Genomic DNA, 26097 nt, shown 5'->3' with positions numbered 1-26097 from the left:
CAGCGTTATTTAGGCAGCCGGCTACTCCCCCAGAGCCTCCACCCTGTCCCCTGGGCCCCGCGCCGGGCGCTCAGACGGTGCCGGGCTCCAAGCGCCCCAGCTCCCTCCACGTGTCCTGTCTTCCCAGCAGCCTCCTCTGCAGCCTCGGGAAGAAAACCTCCTGACAACTCGCGGTCTGCGGACTACGACTCCCAGCAGGCACCGCGCCGCTTCGCTCTCCACCCCCTCCACAGGACACGCAGACGCTCTGGGCTCCGTCAACAGACAGGACTGGCGACGACCGTGTGCAGTTCCTTATGGGATTTGTAGTTTTTCTGGAGCCAGCTGGGCCGTCAGTCAAAGGGACGACAACTACAAGTCTCAGCGGCCCCAGCGTGACGGACCCGGTCACGTGGCAGGGGGCCGACCGGGCGTGCGTGCCGCCGTTGATCCGGTGCTGCAGTGAGGAGGTGGTTCTCGCCCGTGTTGTGTGTGTGTGTGAGTGAGAGAGCGAGTGAGTGAGTGAGTGAGTGAGTGTGTGTGTGGGGGGACTCGGCTTGTTGTTGTCGGTGACTTCCCCCTCCCCTCCACCCCTCCCCCCTTCCCCGCCGCCGCTGCAGTGGCCGCTCCCTGGGCCGTAGGAAATGAGCGATAACGATGACATCGAGGTGGAGAGCGACGTGAGTCCCGGGGCTTCTTCCTTCCCGTGCGGGTTGTCAGGCGGGGACAGCGGCCGGGGCTCTCTGCGGGGCGACGGCAGCAGGGGGCCGGGCAGCCGCCTCCTCCTTCCCTTCCCCCCCCCCCCCCCCCCGGCTGGGACCGCCTCCGTCGCGCTCTCGGCTCGCTCCCCTCCGGGCTCCTAGCCGGAGCGGCCTTCTGGGACTGGAGGTGGGGTGGAGACACGCGGCCTTTAGGACCCCCACCTCCCCCGGTGGAGGAAGGTGCTGCGGCCTCCGGCTCCCACCCTATCCCGCTCAGGATCCAGGGGACTGGGACGGGGTGCGCCCGGGATCCCATTGTCCGGATCCCGGGGAAGGGGACGACGCTCAGGACCTGCCCCCTCGGTCTGCTATCACCCTCTTCCCGTGACCCGCGGATCCTGGGGGGTTGAGGGAGGGCGGAGAGGGGGTGGGAGTGCCCAGATGCCCCGAGCTGGGTGTGAGGGGAGGAGACAGTTCTCTGAACCCCCTCCGGCCAGAGTCGGATCCCGGAAGGAGGGGCGGCGCTCGGGACCCCCCTGCCCCGCTACCGGATCCCGCTGGGGGGAAGGGGGCGTGGGGTGGGGAGGGAGGGAGGGGGGTCGGGCTGACTCCCCACCCGCCGCTTCCTCCGCCGCCGGCATTTTCTTTCTTATTATTGAATGTGAAGTGTAAAAATAACTTCTATATTTTCTATTTTTTTCTCTCTTATTCCAGGAAGAGCAACCGAGGTTTCAATCTGCGGTACGTCTCCTACTCTCCATTTCATTTTCATTTCCGTTCAGTTCTAGTTCTTTTTGGGGTCAGAGAGAAAAAGAAATTGTTTTATTATTTTTAGTACTGTAGTAAACTCTCCTGTTAACCGCTAAGGTGAGGCGGGGCCTTGTTTGGGGGTTCTAGGTGGGGGGCGGGTATGCAAATCTCCTCATTCTAGACTCTCAGGTGATAAGTTTCAGTGACTGTAGGTGAGTGAAAGGTGTTGTTTGCAAAGAAATGAATCGTTCTGTAGTTTCCAGGTGGGGGATCTAGCTGTCACTATGTAAGTGTAAAATGAGAAATATCATTCTGAAGTAAACTGTTATTTCGGGGCAAAGTAGTCAGATTTACTTTGGAACAAGCAGGCTCTAAACCGTATATGCATAGTTGTGTGAAGCTGAAGCCACATGAAAAAAATCATCTTTAACCAAAAGTTAGGTGGTCATGTGACTGCTGTAGACCTGTAGAATCTAGCACAACCTGGTATTATTCTAATGCAGAAATTAGAAATGTAGGGGAACCAAAGGTTGAATATGAAAAGTGTCACAAACAGCTTATTCTGGTCTGCCTATTTGAGTTGAAGGAGAGGTATAAAGAAAATAGAAGAATTGTTGAGGAGAAGTGGCATCGCAGAGATAGATTTGCTAAAAGGTGGTGGCTGAGACCATTCAATGTTACTGGTAACTTCTCAGGGTTTTGATATTAATGTTCTCAGTAGATGGTTCTGTGGACTTAGATAGACACTAATCTCGTGCCTTTCCAGTCTGGGACAGGACTGTGGGTGTTCCTTGAATAGATTGGAGAAAGAAAAAAAGAATAGACACAAAATAAATCAGAGTCAGAGAGAGGAAGAGAAGTACATCAGAGTGTCTAACATTTGACAGATGGGAACAGTACGAAGTTAATAGAATGGGGGTCAAAAATTCAGATGACTCTGGGGGGCCCAGGCAGTAAGATCGTCAGGAATAAAGTAAAGAGCAGAGGTGAGGACTGGGTTCTGGATTGCACATGTCTCTTCTGAAAAGACAGCCACCAAACTCCAGTGGGTTGTTGTTATGTGGGAGTAAGGGCTCACTGTTGCCAGATCTTCCTATTTTTAAAGAAAGTTTAGAAATCCAGATTTTTGTGTTATTTTTCTGATTTTTGAAATGATGTGTGGGACAACCAAGTTGTTTGGGAACTTGTTAGAATATGCAGGATGCCACTTTGATACCTTTGATAAAAGCAAGTCCTTGTCCTTGTACCTGCTCTTCATTAGAGCAAGCAAGGTTTCTGCAGGTTGTCCAAGCAGATAAGCATTAAGGAAAAATGTTGTTTATTGAGAGCTGATATTTTCTGTAAAATCTGGAGTATGCAGTTCCAGAGGGTTTTAAAAATTATCCCTGGGTAATAGTCACTAAAAAGAGTTTGTTGTGCTTTATTTTTCCTTGAAATATTGTCAGACACTTACCTTTACGCATGTATATGGAAATGCAGTTCTTTTTTTCTAGTCACTACGACCCTTAATAATGTGACCGTGGAGTTTCATGTTTGGTATCCAGTCTATTTAAAACACTTTTTTTCCCCCCCAAGTCTCCAGTTATAAAATGTGCCCCAGGGCTTGATCAGGGTTGGAGGATAGGGATTGGTCAGGCCTCCTTTGCAGAATTATTATTTGACTTGGAATTACATTGGCTTTCCAGTGAGAGAAAGTTTTCTTTGTGAAAGTTTGGCTTACAGTTCTTGAAAGCTTTATGCTTTTCAAAATATCCATCCACATGGGTATTGATGTAAATTGCATTATTAAATTATTAAAATGTTCCCACTCTCCTAGAATGCTAATGTCATTGTTTTTTCTAGATATTTTTAGTTTGGTGTGAAGGTGCCTAGGATTTTTCTCTTTGATTTTGGGAGGTGGGCAGTGGGAGTGGATTTGACCCTCTGTTTTTAATTTGACACATCTACTTGCTGAAACTTTTAAATATTATCTGGCACAAAATAATCACAATAGCATGGAGAGAAGAAGCAATAGATAAATTTTATAGCATATCAAACAGTTACCGTGAGCAAGTAGGGTAAAAAGGATTTCGGGTTTTTTTCTCCATGAATACACCAGTTTATTTCCTGCTATTTAGTATAGATAATAAATATATTTTTTAAAATTTGTTGGAAACTATTCTTAAGCTTGTATTAGTTCAGAAAAGGCTGTGGACTGTGAACAACCAAAGATTTAGGGCTGTAGAAAACCTTGTAAAAAGTTATTTGGAAAAGGTTCTGTGGGTCCCGATGGAAAAAGAGGCCCTCGTTTATGTTTTATAATGTCAGTACAGTAGGCGCAGCCTTGCTGTGTGGGAAACGTAAGATTCTCAGCAAGGACAGTTAGGAAGTGAGGCTAACTATAACAGAAAGTGAAACTGATTGACGCATATTGTTTTCTGTTGCCTCAGTGCAAACGGAAAACATCTTCTCTAGTGACCAATAAGCTTTGTTGAAGGAAATAATCCCAAACAATATTTTTATTACTAAATTTTATACACCTCACAATTCCATTGATGCTATCTTACTATTTTTTGGAGGGAAGAGGTTACGTTTTAAAGATATTTTCTGGGACAGGTATGTTTCACACGAAGTGATCCTTTGCTTTCTGTTTCTGATTCCTTTGTTTCTGTTTGGGAAATTCCTTTTGGGAATAGTGAAAGTATATGAGAAATGTAGGGTCCGTGTGTTAGGAGGGAAACCCAAAGCCTTTTTCAGCATCTTACCCTCCATTATCAGCTGAATGTGTTGCAGTTACAGTACATGTTAGGGGGTGTAAAAACAGATTTGTGCAGTTTCACTTGTCGACCTTCCTCATATGAAATATTTTTAACTTCTCAGCGCTCTTTGCTTCTTTAGGAATTGTAATCTGTTTGGGGGCGCCTGGGTGGCTCAGATGGTTAAGCATCTGCCTTCGGCTCAGGTCATGATCCCAGAGTCCTGGGATCGAGCCCCGCATCAGGCTCCCTGCTCAGTGCAGAGCCTGCTTCTCCCTCTCCCTCTGCCATTCCCTCCACTTGTGCTCTCTGGCTCTGTCTCTCTCTCTGTCAAATAAATAAATAAAATCTTTTTAAAAAAGGGTTGGGGGGGAATTGTAATCTATTTAGAAGGGAATGAGCTTGGTCACCTTTGAGATTGGAATTTACTCAGGAAACGACTGTTTTACCTGGAATTCGTTGCGTCTCAGAAGTGCTGCACGCTGCATGTACTTTGTGTGTGCTTCAGAATGTCGACAGTGATGCAGAAATGCCAGTGTTGCTTCCTAAATATGCCTGTTTGTTAGAGGAAAAGGTGATCTTACGTTTTAAAGTTCTTTTTCAAGATACCCGTAATGGGGAAATAGTTGATCATGGAATCCAGCGTGGTTTTCAATTAAAATTTCATGACCAAGACATTTTTACTCTCTTAAATGGCTATAGTTTGACAGCATATTTGGATCATAGCATTTCCAAGTTCTTTCAGGCACCAAATGATACTAAATAAATAAATAAATAAATAAGCCTCAAAAACACATGTATTTAGTAGGTGTTAGAAATACCTAGCAGGCAGTCAGCTTCCAGCAGGACAGGTGTTGGAAAGTTGAAATTTACATCTTTTAAGGACCTTCATGAGTTTCTCATCCTAGCTGCCTGTTACTTGGTGGTGTAATTTTCATGTTGCTTAGGTTGCTTAGAAATCCAGCTTTATTTATCCTATCTGCTTGCCATCAGAAGAAATAAATAGGTCTTTTCTGATGAGAATTTTGAACTTGTGTATTTTCCGTGTTTGTGTTTAATAAGAACAGCTTATTAATAATAAGCAACACTCTCCTCTAAAATGCAATCTTTGAAATTCTTTAAAACAGTGTTTAGTGGGCAACTCCAATTCAGCATAGGCTGAGCATTTTTTATATGGAAATCGAGAAGATTCTCCCTATAGATGGGGTTAGATGTCAAGTAGCCTGAAAGAAATAGCACTGTTCTGGAGAACCTTGTGCATCCTTGAATAATGGAGCATTTATTTCCCCATGCTATTTGCCTACCTAGAACTTGCAGGAAATGAGGCTGCTAACTGATGTAATGCCTTGAATGAAGATGCATTCTCTATGCAGTAAGTTGGAAGGAAATAATTTAAAGAGATTCCCCTCAATTTTGAACAGCTTGAATGACCTCCTGCAACTTCTTGGCTAACAAAATAATGTTTACTTTCAACATATAACAACACTTAAGATATACGTCGCTTGTTAGTGTCAGAGGTGGACAAATTGTAGGTGAAGATTTGTATTCTGGCTGCCAGTGGAAAGTTTGGTGGAAATAAAATTGAGAGGCTGAGTAAAAACCTTGGCAGAGACGTCAAAGCTGGAAGCGATTTGGTGCTGGAGTTCCTGTTGAGCATCTGTGAGCCACTCTTGAGTATCACACAGCCCTTTAGGATTTCTGTTAGCTTGGGATGCCCTGAAGGAAGGGTTTTTTGGCAGAAACTGCAAATTGAGTGAAGTTGAAGGGTAGCAGCATCCAGCCACTGCTCCTATAGGATGTAAGGAGGGAGGTATTTGGGGGCCTGCTTTTGTTTGGTACCACTTGTTTTCATTATCAAACATCTTTCTCAGTACAGGCGACAGAAAACTGGCTAATTTCTGAGTTGAGCTTTATTTGTTTTAAGACACACAGTTCTTTGACCCTTCCTCCATACCCTCCCCCCCCCCTTTTTTTTTTAACTAGTTTTGAGTTTGTGGGAGGATCTCAGATGCTTTACACTGGAAGTCTTTACCCTGTGTTTGATTCTCAACTCTGAAATCTTGGCCCTTTCGAAAAGGGTTGCCAGCAAGTGAAGACCGTTAACAAAGCAGTGATAAGCCTGGCAACTGGCCCTCCATTTGGATGATTTGGAGTGGGGGACAGAGGAGCATTATTATCAGGCTGGATGGATCTCTGTGGTTTGGAAATGTTTCCTGAACAGAATTCTCAGCTTTGTGTAAAGGTTTTTCATCTGCTCTTTCAAGCCACTAGAGGTATCATTTAGTATAGAGTTGCCTGGAGTTAGGCATGTTAGTTCTACATATTTTTAACTTGCTCTTTCAAATGAGGCCTAGGGAGGAGAAATACATCATTGCCATTGTCTCTGAGAGCTTTGAAATTGAGTCTGGTTAAGAGTAGCAGCTTGGGGATGGACATGGCAGCAGGGATTGGTCTAAGATTCTACTCTTCTGCTAGTTAAATTGGGCCTGGAACCACCACAGAAATTCCATCCACTACTTCGAGAACAACAGTCCCCAGCCCAGGCTTTCTACCAGGCAGTGGACTGCTGCCTTTCCTTGTTGAGCCAACTTCTCAAACTTGGCTGGCTCCCCAGATGAGAAGCCAAGATTTGTGCTGATGGTCCCCGGCCAAGTTCACTTAACAATCCTCTAACCAAAAGACTTGTCCGTTTGAGTCCTTTCAGGGCTCAGTGAATGGGAAGGGGGTAGTGCATTGTGGGGATGATTTGGGTGTTAGATTATACCTAGCTCCACCCCTCTAGTGCAGGCCTGAGTGAAACCAAGTCCAACTTGATTCTAACCTTTTGAGATTTGCAGGACTCTCCCAGAAAGAAAACAGACAATTAGGATTTTATTTGTATCAACAAGAGGAATTGTGGGTAACTCTGCTGTCCCTGCTTCTGTGCACAGCTTTTAAGCCGGGAGGAGGGCCAGGAATCAGGGTGATTTAGTAGACAGGAGTATCTTGGGCTGTTGCTGGAGACCAAAGCTGGGCAATTAATATGCATATAAATAAACCATCCTGGGAGTATGTAGCAAACGATGGAGAGGCAGGTAGATGCCAAATGCCATCTCCACCTTTTCAGTGCTTTAGGTATAGTCCAGGTAAGAGCTCAGCCCACCTTACCTATGTAGGTGACTAGAGGGGACAGTAAGTTAGGAAAGGACTAGGTCCTTAAGTATGGTTAATTCCTTCAAGTTATTTCATACTGCTGTTAGAAGGCATCAGCATTCTTGTTCTAATACTGTGTGATACAGCGTATGTCCCTCTAGCCTCAGGTTATATCTGGTTTCCAAACTTGATCGTTCCCAGTTTTCCCATAAATTCCATGCGTCACTGAGTTCAGCAAACACTTTACCATGAATTCAGACTTAGCAAGATTAGGAGGGTTTTAGAAGTGCCCAGGCATCTGCCCTCAAAATGAGTTGCTATGCTATGTAGAATCATGGCCTCGATGGGAACCAGGTGTCCAGTTCACCAGAGCTGTAGGTGAGGTGTTGTGCTTGAGAGACCAGGAGGTGACTTCAGTTACCACAGCTGCTCCCAGTCGCCTCTTCCTCTCTAATGTCTCAGACTTAGGATTAGATAAGAGAATTTCAAGTCCTTTCATTCCCACAACTCTTGTCATTATAAATTTTTGTCTGTACATCTTGTCTAGTTCAAGGATTCATTTGAGGCATTCTTGTGCTAAGCCAAGTTATTTACTCTTGTTGCTTCATATCTAAAATTCCTGGTGCTCTGGGTAGGTTAAAGCTATCCGAGCTTTCCCTATACAGACTTGCTCTCTGGGTTAGCTCAGTGCGACCTTGTGTATTCAGGGTAAATTCTCAGAGTATATTATTTTCCATAATTCCCAAAGTGTGGATGTGTAAAAGTTCTTGCTTTAGACTAAGTTAAGCATCTGTGTTCCATTTGGAGGGAATGCCCTTTTTTTAGGGACCTGCGGAAGCTCTCTTGCAGTGCTCTCCAGCACTCTCTTTTGCCTGAAGCCAGAGTATTTTGCCATTGCCAGTCTTCATCCCTCTCCAGCTGATAGTTCTTTGTGATGCTAAGCAGGACAGGATAAAGACTTTGGTCCATGGGTATTTAGATACTGCCAAATAAACCTGACCTGCCACAGGTGCCTGAGGAAATTTATTCAGAGCATGTGGGTGTCAGATGATATGCTGTCTAAGAACAACCTTTCTGGCACAGTGTGTGTGAGGGGAAGCCTTTGGCAGGATAGCACCATGGATCCACTTTAAAAAACAGGAACTCAGAATGTGGTTGGTGTCTTTATCAGCTCTGTCATAATCTCAGATTCATGGCATCTGTGCTTTCTAGAGGTTTTAGTTTCTATTGTAGAATTTGGTGAGCAGGTCTTAAATTAGTCCCTTTTAGCAAGCTGGAGACCAGACTCATGGTGATGGGTTTCACATGGAAAGAAATACTGCACCAGTGACCTTACTCCTTTCCTGGGCACCCACCATGGGGAATCTCTTACAGTGGGGGTGATCACATTTTATAAAGGGGCCCCCTAGAGCTTTTCCCTGGTCACTTCCCAACCATGGACTGGCGGCTGTTCTGTCATATAAGTAAGCTGTGGGGGAAGACTGATGTTGCAGGAGAGTTACACTTTGTCCCCGTGAATAACTTTTATTTTACTTATGCATGAGCTGGATGCATCGAGCTACTTTGGATGTTCCTGTCGCAAGCCTTGCTCACCCCTTTCTCCCCCTTTAGCAGATCCTAATTCTGGAGACTCCTAACTGCCCACCTCGACAAATCCTTCCCAGCCCAATCGCCAGGGACAGCGCTGACAGCATATACTTCCAGGCTATTCCCCACCCACCTATACCAAGCAAAAGGAATGACATTGCTAATGTGCTCTTTCTCCCATTCTTCTAGGCTGACAAACGGGCTCATCATAATGCACTGGAACGAAAACGTAGGGACCACATCAAAGACAGCTTTCACAGTTTGCGGGACTCTGTCCCATCACTCCAAGGAGAGAAGGTGAGTTTATTGAGAAAGCTGATGGCCACTGCTTACTTGAAACTTGCTGGGGGGCTTACCAGGGCACTCACCTGGCTGGAAAGAAATGGAAGCGGAGAGAGATATTCCAGTTATGTGATTTCCTTCATTGTTGATTCTTTGGGGTATCATTACACACCTACTCTGTTCTTAACAAATAATGACAGATGGGATGGAGCTGCTTATAAGACATTAGTAGGAGTCATCCTTTAAAATTAGAATTAATTATAATAAATTACTCATTCAAGAAATGATTATAACTCCACAGTGCAGAGAATAGCCCATAGAAGTTTGGGATGACCCGAAGGATTTCTGAAGTCAATGATTCCCTAGACCTCCATGAGAATTTCTTTCGTATGGTTCAAAGTTAGTACTTATTTTAAATGAGACCTCTCAGGGAAGGTATGTGAACCAGCCTGGACACCAGCGATCTTCCAGTTCCAACAGCTGTTATTTCAAGGCATACAAAGAGCATTTTAAGCTTTGGGACAAAAGACTTAGGGAAAGATACATGTTCATGAAATGGAGGGAAGAAAATAACTGGTCTTCTGCTTCCCTCCACCCCACTGATGGCCTTCCAGAAACTAATGTTTTCCCTGGAGAGGTAGGCACCAGCTGTTTCTACATCTGAAAAACAAAGTTGGAAGCTTTGAGTAAAAAGCCTATGGGTTAGGGTCACTTCTTGGAATTTGGAGAAAACATCTGTTTGCACAGTTAGTTATATCCTTAACACAGAATGTAGTCAGCTGCTCTCCGCAGCAGTTCAGTGATATGAATGGCAGACTGGGAAGAGGACCTGTGCTTTTTTGTTCAATGGTCCAGTGTTTTAAAAAGCAGCTATCTTAAGAAAAACCATTGCTCTCAGGTATGCTTTGAATGACTCTCCTGATTTAGCTCTGTGGCTGGGGGTCCTGAGTTGGTTTGGTTATCCAGAGTCAAATTTAGAACCATTATAGTTTCACTTTGTTTATACTGCCGCTCTGGTCAATCATGTGCTTTGTACCTTATCTAAGGTGTGGCTTTCTATGTGGCTGAAGCATGGAGTAGGAGTAGGTCTGACCTTCATGAAAAAGGCAAAACAGGCCATGTGAATACCTGGTATTGCAAAACCAGAATTTGCCATGGGTTAGGCCTACTTAGTGTTGACTTGGTTTTGTCGCCTTGAACTAAGGTGCTTACCTAGAATAACAACATTCCTGGGCACAACACTCTCAGAGCAGCACAGAAAATCTTTATGATGGAGAGACAGACTCATCCTTTTAGTCAGAGGATACATGTGCAAAGGATTATTTATCTCTTGTGCTTGTCTGAACTGTTGACAGTGCTTATTCATATGCCGTGGTATCAAAACGGCTTTGGTGAACTAAATGGACAGAGCTCCCTTAAGTCTCACAGCTAACCAGGAGTGGCACCAAGGCAGTGTTTCCCAAGAGGTGGCCTGTGGCTCACTCCCTTCAGATTCACTACTGACTGCCATTCTGGAGGCAGGCCTGGGGATTTAGGCATTCTTAAGTTTGAGAACACTTTGGGAGAAGCTGGTCATAGGAGCTCAACTATACCTTTTTCTTTGTCCAGCGTATTTTGCATTGCCGTAACATTCTTCTTTAAGTCCTTAAAATCACAGTATCCTGAGTCCCGTTGTCTCTTTTCTTCAAGAAAGTTGACACTTTAAATTTGGTAGCCTTACAAACTGAATAGTTTGTCATTCGTTGTGGCCTATTCATTTATTCAGTCACTCCATTCATCAAATGTTTATTGAGGGTCTTCTGCATGTTAGGAACTGTTCTAGATAGTAGGGAAACAGCAGGGAGCAAAACACACAAGCAGAGGCTCTTATTCTGGTGAGGAAAAGATAGAAAGTGAGCTAATAATGTAAAAAATTGTAGTATGTCAGGTAAGTGCTATGGAGAAAATTAAACAGGGAAGGAAGGGTTGCAGTTTTTTTTTTTTTTTTAAGAGTTTATTATTTATTTGAGACACAGAGATAGTTTATTTGAGACACAGAGATAGAGAGCACCAGCAGGGGGAGAGGCAGGCAGAGGGAGAGGGAGAAGCAGGCTCCCCCCTGAGCCAGGAGCCCGACATGGGGCTCGATCCCAGGACCCCGGGATCAAGACCTGAGCCAAAGGCAGGCACTTAACTGACTGAGCCATCCAGGCGCCCCAAGGGTTGCAGTTTTCAATAGGGCAGACAAGAAAACTCACTGGCAAGGCAACATTTGAACAAAGGTTTGAAGGAAGTGAAAGGAAGAACCAGGTATCTGTCTGGTGGTAAGCATTCCAGGCCGAGGGAAGGCAAGTGTAATAGCCCAAAGGCAGGAACCTGGGAGCATTGCTGGGCCTGTCAAGAACAGAGGCCAGGGTGGCTGGGGTGGAATGAGTGAAGGGACTGTGGCAGAAAATGAGGTCAAAGAAGTAGCAAGACTAGGGGAGAGGAGTGGAGTGGTGGAGGGGCCAGGTTATGTGGAGCCCATTAACAAAACCCTAGTGTGGGAATTGACCAGGTACCTTTCTGATCTCAGAATCCTGTTCTGTGTTATAATCCAGATATTTCACACTAAGCATGAGTAAAGTCACCCTGAGCCCCTTCCCACCTGAATTCCACCATCTGCATGATTTTCCTTGTCTGCCAGCATTGTTTCACAGATGCTGGAGGGAGGCTAACAGAAAGAATACTTTGTCTCTCAGTCTAACCAGTGCTCACTAAATGTTGTAATTTTTTAAAATTAGGGTATTTGAACCAAAGGAAATTGGCTAATTCTTGATTTGTATTGCGGTAATTAAGGTTGGGACATTATGTAAATAATTGTGAGTTTGCGGGAGCTCAGATCCAATTCTTGCAGGGAAGGCCTCCAGTCTCTTTTGATTTGGGCATCTTTTAAGTTCCAGGTGACTTCTCACTTAATATTTGAATCACCTATCATACGTGTCCTAAGCTTTTTGATTTTTAAAGCAAAACCAATACTGGGTGAATTGGATCCTAACCAAGAGTGAGGGGTACTTGTATTAAAAAAAAAAATAGCTTTAAATGTAAGACCCAGACTCTATCCTCTGTTTTCTTTATTTTTATTATAACATAAACGTTACAAAAAGTGGTCACCTTTTGCGTAAGTAAAAAAAAAATCCGTAATAACCAACATCTCTGTTGCAACATAGAAGTAAGTACAACGGTTCTGTGAGGTTTTATAGTAATAGAATTGGACATTTGCTATTACTGCTGTTCCTGCCATCATTACTGTAACATAGATGAGGAAGCAAGCTTGAGATCATGATCCCCATCTGTAGCTGGACAGGGACTAGAACTCAGGACTGCCGATTGCCAAGGTCAAGCTTTCTCCCACACTGGAGGGGTAAACAACTTGAAGGTATTTGAAGAAATCTTGCTTCAATATTTATATCTTTATATTGGGAGCTCCCCTTAGGTAGAGCCAGTAATCTTGGCTCTATGTCATACTGGGGCTATTATTACTAGAATACTCTCTCCTGAAGTGGCATATTTAGGTGACACTAAAGTACAGACAGTTGAGGATCATTTAAAGTCTGTAAATTTTTCTGAGTCCACATAGCTTCTCTGAGAAATAGACCATTATAGTTGGGCAGTCCATTTGGGTTTTGCCATAGGTCCCAGGGTTAGCAAGTATACTCTTGAACTCTATCGCTCGAGTCTCTTATTTCCGACGTAGTTCTTCCACTGGACATCCCATGGAGAAAGATGGGATGGAAATAGAACCATCAGCCAGTCAACCAGAGAAAGGGAGTAAGGGCAAAAACAACTGTTCTAAGGGTGCCTGGGTAGCTCAGTTGGTTAAGCATCTGCCTTCAGCTTAGGTCATGTTCCCGGGTTCCTGGGATCGAGTCCCATGTCGGGCTCCCTGTTCAGTGGGGAGCCTGCCTCTCCCTCTCCTTCTGCCGCTCCCCCTGCTTGTTCTCTCTCTCTTTCTCTCAAATAAATAAATAACATCTTTAGGAAAAAAAAAAACTGTTCTACAAGAAGACATTACTTTTTTTTTTTTGACAGAATTAGTATTTGTGTTAAGGGTGCTAGGTTGGGTACTAGGGAGTTTTGCCCAATGGCTTGCTGGCACTGAGCTCATCCTGTTTATTCGGGTTCAAGACCATCAGTTTGCCTTCACATGGAGATGTAATTCTGCCCTCTGCTCCGTAAGTTAGCCACAGCATCCAATCTCACTGTTTCCTTAGCATCGTTGACTTTAGTGATAAAAGGTTCTATTGCAGCATTGCCATTTGTAGCTGTACAGTGGTTTAGAGAAGGTTCTCATCTTTTAAGTCTCTTCCTAAGTGCCTGTTTATCTTAATAGTTAATTGCTCTCTCAGGCAGTTGTGCTATGGATTTCTCCTTTCTGGACAGAGCTGTGTTAAAAAGAGATAACATAGGGGTGCCTGGGTGGCTCAGTCGGTTAAGCAGTTAAGTCATGATGCCAAGGCCCTGGGATTGAGCCCCACATCGGGCTCCCTGCTCAGCAGGGAGCCTGCTTCTCCCTCTCCCTCTGCCTGCTGCCCCCCCCCGACTTGTGTGCGCGCTCTCTTTCTCTCTCTCTCTCTCTCTCTCTCAAATAAATAAAATGTTTTTTAAAAATTTTTTTAAATAATAAAAAGAGATCATATAACCTAAGATGAAAATAAAGAAAACCAGGGTTTCTTCTAGTGAGCATTAAGTTCAGAATTCCTTCCTTTGGGGTGAGAACATGAGTGCACTGCCCCAGTCAGCTCCTACTAACGACTCTGGCACGTGGCTGTGGAGAGCCACCAGAGGAAAGCGTGGGCTTACTCAGTCCTTGAACAAAACAGCAACAGCCAACGTGGTTGTGTGCACCTGCTTAATTAGGACCCAAGACCCATGTGAGTGCTGTAGAGGTTTAAAAGGTATAATAGACAGTTCTCCTCTTGAGGGTCTTGTTCTCTTGTTGGGAGAGAGGATTATACTTACCACTTAGCAATAAAAAGATGACGTGCTGAGCATTAAATAAGAGGTTAAAATACTGAGCTAATCGCTTTCGTTTCCATTAAAGCCTGCTTTTCTTAACATGTTAAGGTGTTGATACCAAATAGCTCCCTTATACCAGGGAACCTGACGATTCTTATAGCTCAAGGTCAGTCTCCTGTTCAGCTCACTCAGCACTATGACTGGGGCACTTATCCCAGTTGTAATTGTACATATGTTTGTGCGGTTACTTGGTGACTGTCTGCCTGTCGGCTATACTGCACCGTAAGAAGTACCGTGAAGGCAGGGAAAACATCTTCTGTTCCTATTTTTTCCCTCCGTGCCTGGCACACAGTAGGGTGCATGAGTATTTATTCACTGAAGGCTGGAAGCCCCCAGCCACCGGGCCATGTTATACTGGCAGAGGCTCATCCTGGTCGGCACCTTTTAAGGCATGCCGTTCATTCAGCAGCACTGTTTCTGTGTCATGTAGGGGCTGTTGAAGGGATTATCTTTTAAATAAAATGTAAGCCACAGCCCTCATTACTCATTAAGGTTATTTCCTAGCCAGACTCCAACCTGGGCAGTTATTTTCTTCAAAATTAATTTTTCAACAAGGCACCTGGGTGGTGCAGTCAGTTAAGTGTTCAACTCTTGGTTTTGGCTCAGGTCATGATCTCAGGGTTGTGGGATCAAGCCCTGTGTTGGGCTCCATGCTCACTGCGGAGTCTGCTTGAGATTCCCTCTCCCATCTCTGCCCCTCCCACTCATGCATGCAGGTGTGCGCGCTCTTATTCTCTCTCTCTGAAAATAAATAAATCTTTAAAAAGAATTAATTTTTTCAAAAATTTAATTTTCTACCTTAAATTTGTTGTCCATAGTTGCCCAAGTTTCCATTGAGCCCTGGGCTCAGCAACTGTAAATGTACTGATTTATTAAATTCTTTGTAAACTGTATTTATGTGCTACTGAAAACCCTCCCAAGGCTTTTCAGTGCCCATCAAGGTAAAGACTGGCATTCTGTGTTCTCTAAATAAGGTACCCACCTTGCCTTCCTGCTTTTTTCTCCTCCTTCCCTTACTGTGGAGGGGTGTATGCCCTCATCTGTTTCCCCAAGAATGTCATTTATCAGAGTTCTTCCTCTTCTCAAGGTCTGACTTCAGCCTTAACCACCCAGAGGACATCAGTGTTTCACAGTAAAGAGACCCACGCACGAGGGCCCCCCAGCCCGTGTACTCTTTCCTGCTGGAGCGCCTCCGTGTTTCTCCCTGCCTGGGCCTCCCCTGCCAGTCTGTGTCTCCCTGCCTGCCTTCAAGGCTCATATCAAGCAGTTCACCACCCAGAGAACCCCGCAGTATTGCTCTCCCATCAGCCCCAGCGGGCATGGACTTCATGGGGCTTCTCCTCTATGTCCCTTCCCTCTGTGACAGTCTTATCACCTGAGGGGTGTACTCCTTGAGGGCAGAAGCCTTGTCCCATTCTTCTGGAAGTCTCTGCAGTGCAGAGCAGGGGAGGGCTCACTCCTGTGGAGAGGACTAGAGAGCCAGGAGGCTGTTCTAATGCTTTTCCAGATTGAGATTTGGAAGGATACTGGATTGTTTCCTAGGCCTTCCTAGGAAGCATTTCTTTTTCTTTTTTCCCTGTAGCAAAATTGCAAAAATTTTAGGAAAATGGGAAGAAGAAAACAGTACCCCCTTTCTCTAACACAACTATAACCTTTCCTTTATTCTAAGATTCTGAGACAAGTGTTGCCCTGTACATGTTTAATGTGAGCCACAAATGCATCTTAAATTTTCTAGTTGACATAGTAAAAAAATAACAGATGAAGTTAATTCTAATAATATATTTTATTTAACCTAATATGCAAAAATAAGTATGACTTCAACGAAATCCCCTGTATCTTATACTTAATAGCACAGCTTAACTCAGTCTAGTCACATTTCAAGTGCTTATTAGCCATTTGGACAACAGTGCAATTCCGACATCGCTCCCCACTCCACGCCCTGTGTTAATATGACTGAAATTGGGTGCCATCTTACAGTGGGTGTCCAAAGAAACTTGCCTTTTTTTTCCTCCCCCAAAAAGCTGCTGTTGCTAAATTCATGGAATAATGGATGGAATCTAAGAAGGAAGGAAATGACAGTGTTATCAATCTGTGTATTCCCTTCTGGTTTCTTTGTATACATGCTTGACATGGGTGAGATGTTACCGCTTCCTGTTACCACAGATGATGTTTTTTGCCCAACTGATAGAGTGTTCATATTCAGTCATTAGGCATGTTTCTATTGGCCAGTTACGTTGTTCCCCGGTTTTTAATTATGTAAGAAATGTAGTGATGACCATCTTGGTGTAGATGACAGTTTCCATCGAATAGATTCCTAGAAGTTGGATTGCTGGGTCTAGCAGTAAGAACATCTGGTTTTTGCTGTGTGTTGCCAGAATGCTTTCCAAGAGGATTGTTTTCATGTCTTTATTCTTTCATTTCTTATTTTTTAAAGCAAATGCTAAAGACTAGTCTTTTTTTAAAAATCAGTTAATTAACATATAGTGTATTATTAGTTTCGGAGATAGAGTTCAGTGATTCATCAGTTGCAAATTAACACCCAGTGCTCATTACATCAAGTGCCCTCCTTAATGCCCATCACCCAGGTACCCCATCCCCCCACCCACCTCCCCTCCAGCAACCCTCAGTTTGTTTCCTATAGTTACGAGTCTCTTATGGTTTGTCTCTCCCTGATTTCGTCTTATTTTTCCCTCCCTTCCTCTATGATCGTCTGTTTTGTTTCCTAAATTTCCACGTATGAGTGAAATCATACGATATTTGTAAAGACTAGTCTTGACAGTGTTTTAAGAGTTCCAATTTTACCATTCTGGAATTTTTTTGGAGAGGGGGAACTAATTTAGTAGGCAAAAGGTAGTAATTAATTTTGTATTTTATTACTTGTGAGATTAAATCCTTTTCCACATGTTTATTTACCAGTTGTATGTCCTCTTTGGGGAACTGTGTGCCTCTGTCCTTCATGAATAAGTGTCACACCTTCATTTCAAACTACCTAGGGCACACAAAAAATACAAGGTTTGAAACATGATTTGTGTTGACCCTTAAACAAATGTCTGACACCTGGCTTTAAGCCCCTTAAAGGGCATGATGACTACCTTCCTGTAGTAACCAATAAAATGGTCCTTCAGGCTGTAGAGGGCCTGCCAGCAGGAAGCTTTGAGGGTCCAAGTGGCTGGGCTGGCTCTGGCCTTCACAGCCTTCCAGCCTCCCTTATTGGCATTGATGGGGGGTTCCAGTTTGGAATGAACTACTTTAATGTAGACCCAGATTTATTGTGCAAATTCTTTAATTTTTATTTTCAGAAGATGGCTTATTCAAATGGGAATGTATGTCAGCTTTGCCCTTTTTCTTTACCTTAATATGTATAAAAGCTTGTGCAGGTTTCAGAAAATAATGGTTTTACGTTTCCTTAAAATATGTAGTGCAAAACAGATGTCAGTTAGTGAGGCAGGCAGTAGTTCTATTTTCATTCCCCAGAATATGGCGTTTTGGTTCTTGCGGGAACGAGGCAGTGCTAACGTCAGCTTGGTAGGATCTGGTTGACAGTGAGGAGGAAAAGTGAAATATGGCCAAGTTGATTACTTCTCGAGTCTGGGTTAGGACCCTAGCGAACAGCAGTGGTATTCCTAACATGAACATTCCAGCACTATTCTTCTCTTCCTTACCTCTCTCCACCTGCTTTCTAAAACAACGTGGGTTTTTACACAAATCCAGATTACTATAATAAGATTTACATCTCCAGAAACGTGTGGAACTCTTGCCTTAGATAAAAAATTTTGAGATCTATCTTAAGTGGGATTTAGTAACCTTGGATTTCATCCTAACATCAGTTAACCACTTCAAGATTCAGTTGGGGCCTTAAAAAGGTTCTAATTAGAATCCAGCTCTTGGGTTTGGGTCCTTCTGTGAACTATGTCGTCATTTCTTGCTGCAGCACATGAGGTGGGTGCCCTGTGTTCCCGAGTACAGTTCCATTCAAGTGGGTGCCTCTGGAGGCTGGGTTGGCCCTTGCCTCTGTCTCCTTGTTGCTGTGGGCAGGGATCCACCCCGCAAGGAGCGGTGGCACGAACCCGAGTCGGGACAGGAACGTGCTGGGTACCTCAGCCACACCACCCCGGGGCCTCTGCTGTGTCCATCTTGGTCGTGCCCTTGTTAGGTAATGAAGCCAACAGCACTGTGGGGAGCCGGTGTCTCCCCTCCCCGGGGGCCAGGGTCAGTCCGTTCTCCCATGCTGTCTTGTATCCTCAGGCTTTTTCTGTGTGCTGCTTCTCTGCTGGAAGCCTGTGTGGTTTTCACCTGTCTTTAAAAGAAAAAGAGAAACAGTCTTCCTTCAATGGCTGCTATTATGACAAGCTACCTTTTTCTCATTGTTCACTTTTTCAACCTAATTCTAAAAAACCAGCCTTCAGCTTCAACTCATCCCTATGCTCATTACCTGTACGAGGATCATTTACCTAAACTCTGACTACCCCAAGGAAACCATCCTCACCTGGGTCTTTATTGACATGTTGTAGACGAATCCCATGACCCTTTCATTGTCCTTTCCCTCCTGCTCAGACTCTCCTATGACAACACTGTCGGCATTTCTGTGGATCTTTTCCACAGCTTCCTCTGTTCTCCCAAAGGAGAGGTGTCCTGGAGGGCCTGGGTTCAAATCCTGACTCCACTACCTACTAGTAAGCCAGTTAGAGCTCTATGCTTCAGAAAACAGGGGAAATAATACATCAGAAGGTTGTATGAAGATACCTGGTGTTTAATAAGTCCCCAGTAAGTGTCAGCTGCTGCCGTCACTGTCCTCACCCTCATTTATATCGCCACAGTGCGGGCATGGCTTTGGAACAGGACCTGGGCAAGGCTGTCTGGGGAACTTTCGTGCAGCTCCCAGAGGTGGGGCAGGAGCCTGAAGAGTCACTTGCATTAGCTCACACTGCTCCATAAGAGGCCCGGTACCTCTTTGTCCCCTCAGCCACAGTGTGTGCTGTCTCAGGGCTGTGTCGGTTTCTGCTCAGAAAGGCAGACTCAGAATTCGTGCCTCCTGATTGTAAAAACTAGCAGGAAAAAATTATCTGGGTCCTTACTAGGTATCCAAAGGCAACAGTTCATCTGTGGACACACTGACTTACCAAGTTCTATCTGCTGAGACACACACACACACACACACACACACACGACTCCGCCAACAGTGCATTTCAGAAAACAGAAACCGAAAGCTCAGGGCCATTCCATAGTCCATGCCATAAAGCCGGGGGCCACTCCACAGTCCGAACCATAAAGCCCAAGGTTCTTGTCTGTTTCTTGTTTACTGTTCACATAGCAGAAACTCCTAAAGTCACAGAAGGGCCTGCCCACACCTTAATCCTGTGGCTGGGCACATGATCTCATGGTTTGGAAAGCCAGGAAGAGGGGACTTTAGATGTCTAGCGTTTTCTAGTTTCAACAGTTTGCTTCCAGCCCCACCCCTCACCCGCCGGGACTAGACATGCATGTAAATTTGGGGGAATTCTGTATTTTGTGCTTTAAATTTTTTTCTTGTTGGATTTTACTTGGTGAGTACTCTGGATAGGGGAAAATAAAGTTAATTGAACCATTCTTTTGGACTTGGTAAGGGGTGGCCTGGGATGCTTGTGCTCTCAGCGGGGGATGGAGGAAGGGCTGTGCTTAGCCTTTTGGAGGCCTTGTGCTGGCTTTCATACCAGTGCAGCCTTCTTTGGGCACCTCTGTGTTGTGAGCATCTGTGCATTTTATCTTCATCTGAAAACTGCCCTGAAATGGAAACTTCCATCACTCGCAGGATCTTTTTCCCTCTTTGGTTTGTTGTGCTGTGCTTACTGCTCATTTTCACTTCATGGTTTCATGTCTGACTATGTGAAGAAGAATCTAGTAGCACATGGGCTGCTACTCACTGTGGTCATTCATTAAGAACAGTCCTCACTGAACATTTGCAGTGTTGCTTTCTGGGAACTGTTAGTTGAAAAAATAGGCAAACTTTAAGAGAGACTGGGATGTAAATATGCATAGCAACTAGATCATTGATGGGGTACATAGAATTTGGAGGGCTAGGTGGAGTCTGAGAGAATTTCTAGTCAGATAAGAAATAGCCATGGAGAGGGATGCCTGGGTGGCTCAGTCGTTAAGCGTCTGCCTTCGGCTCAGGTCATGGTCCCAGGGTCCTGGGATCAAGTCCCAGATGGGGCTCCCTGCTCCGAGGGAAGCCTGCTTCTCCCTCTCCCACTCCCCCTGCTTGTGTTTCTGCTCTCACTGTCTCTCTCTGTGTCAAATAAATAATAAAATCTTAAAAAAAAAAAAGAAAGAAAGAAATAGCCATGGAGAGCAAAATTCGGTCCGCGGTCACAGAGCCCAGAACGCACCTGTCTCCTCGGTGCCTAAAACTCTTCCTTGCCGCTCTGCCACCGATCCTACAGTAATTCTTTTCAATTCCATCTATAGTATACAGAGAAGCAGAGTATTTTAATTAGTCCTTTCTGATTATGTGCCTCTTTTTTTCAGTTTATCCCCTAGTAATTACATCCTAATAAGTTCCCTTCGGCAGAAGTGGGCAAGAGCATCGGAAGCAGCCTTGCGGCCAGGGTTGCAAGCCCCCACTGCTAGGGACTCTCAGTCTGCTACAGAAGCCGACTGACTCCAGAAACACAGCTGGCTCAGTCTCCACTCTCGTACCCCTGCTGTGCTGCTCTCCTTGCCCAGAGTGACCCTTTCCCACAGATGTCACCTCAGGCTAATGTGTGTGCGCGTGTGTGTGCGTGTGCGCGTGCCCACACAGCCAGGGCCAGCGCCTGGCACCCAGTAGGTAATCGCTCCAGCCAAAAGCCATCTTTGCCGTGGCCTTTCTCATCTGTACGACTCAAGTTACACTTGTCGGTGCTGCCCTGTGATTTGTCTGTGTGTAGATATATTTATCTCCTCAGCTAGATAGTAAGTAAGCTTCTGGGCCAAAGAAGCCATGACTAATACATTTTGTTTCCCCACAGTGTCTGCTCAGTACCTTGCACATAATTTGCAGCAGATAAAAATGGTTAAATATGAACAATTTCCTTTTGAGGAAATTGCCTTAAGCATGCTATATAAGAGGAAAGCCTGGAAGTTCTGGTACTTGGGAGGAGTGGTGAATAAATCCAGGCCTTGCAAACTTCTCTGATCCGCAGCCCAGCCTGAGGTATATAAATTGAGATTGTCAGGATTTAATACAAGTAGATTTAGTTTTGCTAGCCTGAGTGTAGATGTCTTCTTTGCCATTTTCCCCTGTTGTGTTCTGGTTGTTTAGGACCCGCTAGGATTGTAACACAGAACTGTCTGGTACTGCCCTACCCTGAGTAAGAAGCTTTGCCACCACACTCAACTTCTAGACTACCCTGCCTTGGGTGTCAGTCCTCTGGGCATTGTACCATTCTACCAGTTTGGCTGGTTAGCCGCCTGGCTATGAGTAACTCTGGCCATGTCTGCAACCTGAAGGGACTCTTTGCAGGCATGTTGGACCTCCAGGGGCCAAGTAACCTGACATCCATTTTAATGGCTTATCAACTTGTTCCTCTAACAGGGCAGCGCCTGGGCTGCCCATGGCCATGGTCAAGGTGTGGTTGCTTCCTGAAATGGCCCAATCTCCTGCCCTTCCTGTGTTGACATCAAGCTCAGACAGCTCTCACTAAAGTCTCTGCAGCCAGGAAGGCTGAAATAATGACACAGCAGCATGGCTCAGTTGGAAATGTTAACGCAGTCAGGGTTTGTCTGAAATCTAGGGACCTGGATGAAAAGCTTTACACCTACTGCAGTTCTGAGCTGGCTCCCCCTAGAACTTGCTCTTGTCTCTCTGGCCCAGCTGCCCGTATCACTCCCTAGCAGAGAGTGGGCAGCGTAAGCTCTCAGTTAAGTACTATTTTAATGTTTTCAGACGTAGCCAGGCTGAAGACTTGAAAGCAGCCTAAAGAACCAAAGGGGCTGGGAGGAGTACAAGTTCAGGAGTCCGATGGATCCGAGTTTGAATCCAGGCTCGGCCATATGTAGCTGCTGACTTCGAATAAACCAGTAAGGTTCTCTGAGCCTCGGGTTCCTGGTGGAGTTGCTTCAGAGCGTGCTGCCGGGAGGCCCCTGGACCGGCACGGAGAAGGCTCCCAGCAGCAGTTACTGTTTCCTCGGTCCTGTCCCACCTCACCCTCCTGCTTCTATTCCCCTGGGCTGCTCTTGCAGAAAGGCGTGGTTTCCTCACTGCTTGGACTAGGTCTTTATTTTGTTCCCTTTGCTTTTTCTCCTATGGCAACAGGCATCCCGGGCCCAAATCCTAGACAAAGCCACAGAGTATATCCAGTATATGCGAAGGAAAAACCACACACACCAGCAAGATATTGATGACCTCAAGCGGCAGAATGCTCTTCTGGAGCAGCAAGGTGAGCCCCTGAGCCGGTGGGGCCGCTGGCCCTGCTGCGCTCCGGCCAGGTCAGCGCTTCGCACCTGGGCCTGCAGAGGCAGAGCCAGTTACGGAGCGCGTGCTCATACGCAGCTGCAGCCCTGCTTCTGGGGCCTGAATAGTTGAGTGTTAGAACCATCCTGAGGAAGGACCTGAGCCGCCAGTGAGGGAACAGTGGAGTCTAGGGGTTGGACGTTTGGAGACTTTTTTCCGACCTGATCTCTCCCCTTCTTGGGGCTCAGGTGCTCTGCCTGCACTAGGGGTCACACCTGGCATCAGGTGTCTCAAAAGAGCGTTGAGGTCCTTGGATTGGAGTGTGCTGTGTAAGTACCAGAGCCTCCAGGTGTTCAGGGACAGTGAGCCCTCCCCGTCGTCAATGGTAGTCCAATCAGGGCAGCCTATGGGCCAGGCCCATGCTGTTCTCCAATGCTCACACCCGCCTTTTCCTACAACCACAGGGGAAAGCGAGAGCTGATCAAGTTCTTTGTTCCTGGGGAATTCACTTCTCTTCCTCCCTCATGGAAGATGCAAGTAAAAGGAAATGCAAGTAACCACCTGGGTTAGAACACCTCAAATAAAATAAAATAAAATAAGATAAAATAAACGGGTTGACCTTCCAGGCTCAAGATGAGCTGAACCCCAGGGGATGGGCAGCGGGAGGTGGCAACGGGTTGGTTACTGGGCCGAGCAGCCTGCATGTAGGGGCTGTGTGTAGAAAGGCCCAGGTATTCTGTGTGTATTGGTGACTTGCTTCCAAGTGTCCAGCTTGTCTTTCCAAGTGGATCTTGTACAAGAGAGCTAAGCCAAAACTTTTCTTTGGCTGACACATCCTATGTCATCCTTTCCTACTGTTGTGTGGCCTTCACACCCTTTGTGGAGCCTGGCATGGCCGGGCCAGCTTTCCCTCTGTCACTGCACTGCTGGGTCCCACAGGGAGCTTAGGCTCCTGTCTCTACACTCGGCTTCCGTGGCAGGACGGTGACATCACAGGCCTTCTCTTGAGGGTTGGGTGGCATTGCAGAGCGGCTGGCCATGTCCACTGGGCCCCTGGGTCTGGCTGGGAAAGGAGGAGGGAAATGAAGCGTGTGGGTGGAACAGCCACCAGAAGGGTGTTACTTCTGAGCCTCGGGGGCCAGCAAGCCCTTCGGAAGAACAGGCTGGACCCTGAGCTGAGACTTGGTTACTCCCCCAGTCTCCAGAAGGCTGTAACCCGCTCGCTTGGTTGCCTTTCAGTCCGTGCACTGGAGAAGGCGAGGTCGAGTGCCCAACTGCAGACCAACTACCCCTCCTCAGACAACAGCCTCTACACCAACGCCAAGGGCAGCACCATCTCTGCCTTCGATGGAGGCTCGGACTCCAGCTCAGAGTCGGAGCCCGAAGAGCCCCAAAGCAGGAAGAAGCTCCGGATGGAGGCCAGCTAAGCTCCGCGGGGCAGGCCAGCAATACAAACTGTCTGTCTCCTCCATCGTCCCATCCTCCTTTCAGTTCATCCCTAGAACCCTCACAAACATTTAAGAGACTTTTTTTCTCTTTCTATTTTTTTTTTAATTTTATTTTTACGTAGAAGCTCTTGGATAACAGCTCTCGTTCTCCTTCCCCATTTCCACAGTTTTTTTTGTTTTTTTGTTTTTTTTAACATTTCCCTTCAGGGATTCCCTGTCCCCACCAGGAATTTTTAAACCAAAACACCCCAACTTGGCAGCTTTTTCTGTGGAGGACAGACGGCCGGCCGGCCCTCCGAGCACATGGTGTCCTGACCAGCCACCAGCTCCTCCCGCCCTCCTGGGCCCTTCCTCCCGGGCCCCCCTCACCTCCGTTTGATAGACTTTGTGAATCTGTGGACTGCTCTACTTTAAGAAGATGACCAGTTTGGAGTAATCAGAATTAATCCCCCTTCTTTTAAGGGATTTTTTTTTTTTTTCCTAAAAAGCTATTTATCGCTCCTATTAAAAGACCAGATCCTTGAAGAAGTCTGTGGTATAAAAACAAGTGGGGACAGAGTTGCAGCACAGTCTTTGGCCTGTTTCACTCCTGCTTCTGTCAGCCAGCCTTAGGGAGGGCCGCGTGACACTCATGGGGTACGTGTGGGGGGCAGCGGTGAAGTGGTAGCCGCCGAGGGGTGGTGGGGGTGGGACCAGGAGGGAGGATCGGGTCGGGGAGAGGTTTTGTATTGAGGGCCAGTGATGATGTTTTGATATTTATTTCCTGCTACTGAAATTTGAATCTGAGTGAATTGTCCCTATTTCTGATGATGTCGGTATTGCAAAGCGGCAGATTCATAAAGTAATGATCAAATCTTCCTTTCTTTCCGTGTGTATTTCTAAGAAATAGAGCCAACTGATTTTGTATGTAAATACCAAGAGCAATTGACCTGGTACTAAACCCGCCCCCCAGTGCGGACCCTTCCCCGCCCTCACCCCACTCCCGTTCCACATGTCCTGGAACCCGTTCCCGTCGTGTGATCCAGCCCTGGTCCTGGCTGCGGTCAGCAGATCCCAGTGAAGGGGTTTGTGTGTTTAGGCCTCATTTCTTTGTCTTTTTCCTACTCCGTTCCTGGCATTTGCTGATTTCTAGTGTGTACTCTGTAGTCTCAGTCCGTGTTTGATTCCATTCCATGGAAATAAAAAGTATGTTGTACATACTGCCCAAGAATTGTCTTGCAAGTTAAGGCTTTCCCCTTTACTATAAGACTATAAATAAAAACTTATTTTATCCTTCTTGGTGGTGGTGTCTTCTTGCCCTTGCAGAGGCCAAGATGGTTAAGGGAAGAGCCCTCTGGAGGCCACGGGGCCCGTGGGGAAAGCTAAGAGAAGGCAGAGGTCACTTACGTGGGCTTGCAGAATCTGGAGCCCCTGGAAGTCACAGCAACCCCCTTCTTGTTGTAAGCACTCAGCTCAGCTGGCCAGGCCAGGGGATGGGTAAACCAGTGGTGGTGACTTTGCTCATTGGAGAGTAGCTTTTAAAGTTCCAACAGGGATGGGGTTATCCAGAGCAACATTTCTAGAGACCGTTCCTGTTAAATAAATGACCCTTGGGGAATTGGTAGCCCAGAGCTGTGGGTTTGGGTTTCTCTTGGTAATGAATGCCCAGTTCAGGGGTGACTGGTAGTCTCTAGCTCCTTTGTGTTTCTAGAGAATTCCACCACAGTAAGAGGAGGCAGCAGAGCTGCCCAGGGCTGGAAATACAGGAGGCTCGTTCACAGCATCACGTTAGCTCCACTAGGCCTAGGGACCAACACTGGCCTGAACTTGTTTCACCTTGAAAGGAAGAGAATTTATGGCCAGAGCGCAGCTCAGCTTTGGTTTTCCTGTCTGGCTGACAGGAAACATTGCTATTCCTAGACCAAGGGAGGGAGTGAAGTTAAATCAGTTCTTTGATTTGTCCCTCTCTTTAGAATGGTAGTGCTCAGGCTCCTGTCAACCGGATGTCGAGTTCAGAGCATCTCTTTGGTTAATGGGAGTTGATAGGTAGGCCGTGT

General features: G+C 46.0%; 1 protein-coding gene across 9 annotated transcripts; it reads left to right on the top strand.

The window, feature by feature from the left end:
- The first annotated feature begins 295 nt into the window (after nt 1-295).
- On the top strand, nt 296-25336 carry MAX (MYC associated transcriptional regulator X). 9 transcript variants are annotated; one of them, XR_013440735.1, is made up of 5 exons: nt 296-449; nt 9074-9181; nt 22476-22599; nt 23078-23178; nt 23853-23991. XR_013440735.1 is itself a non-coding variant. In XM_036120208.2 (5 exons), exons 1-5 carry the CDS (start codon nt 624-626, stop codon nt 24038-24040), a joined length of 483 nt encoding a protein of 160 aa, XP_035976101.1. In that variant the 5' UTR covers nt 456-623; the 3' UTR covers nt 24041-24280. The 9 variants fall into 9 exon arrangements, 6 of the variants coding, with proteins under 6 accessions (XP_077909945.1, XP_035976101.1, XP_035976103.1 ...); XR_013440736.1 differs by having other exon boundaries at nt 23078-23166; nt 23853-23979; XR_013440737.1 differs by having other exon boundaries at nt 23078-23162; nt 23853-23885.
- The last annotated feature ends 761 nt before the right edge of the window (nt 25337-26097 follow it).

The sequence above is a fragment of the Halichoerus grypus genome, chromosome 8, assembly GCF_964656455.1.
Source record: "Halichoerus grypus chromosome 8, mHalGry1.hap1.1, whole genome shotgun sequence".
In the NCBI taxonomy this organism is placed as follows: domain Eukaryota; kingdom Metazoa; phylum Chordata; class Mammalia; order Carnivora; family Phocidae; genus Halichoerus; species Halichoerus grypus.
This window is presented reverse-complemented; position numbering and strand designations above follow the sequence as displayed.

Bases quoted from the DNA above. Each gene is read 5' to 3' on its own strand.
- MAX (XM_078053819.1), top strand. From the start codon at position 297: ATGGGATTTGTAGTTTTTCTGGAGCCAGCTGGGCCGTCAGTCAAAGGG. The intron at 9,182-22,475 runs GTGAGTTTATTG...CTATGGCAACAG, and splicing joins CATCACTCCAAGGAGAGAAG to GCATCCCGGGCCCAAATCCT. The intron at 22,600-23,852 runs GTGAGCCCCTGA...GTTGCCTTTCAG, and splicing joins TGCTCTTCTGGAGCAGCAAG to TCCGTGCACTGGAGAAGGCG.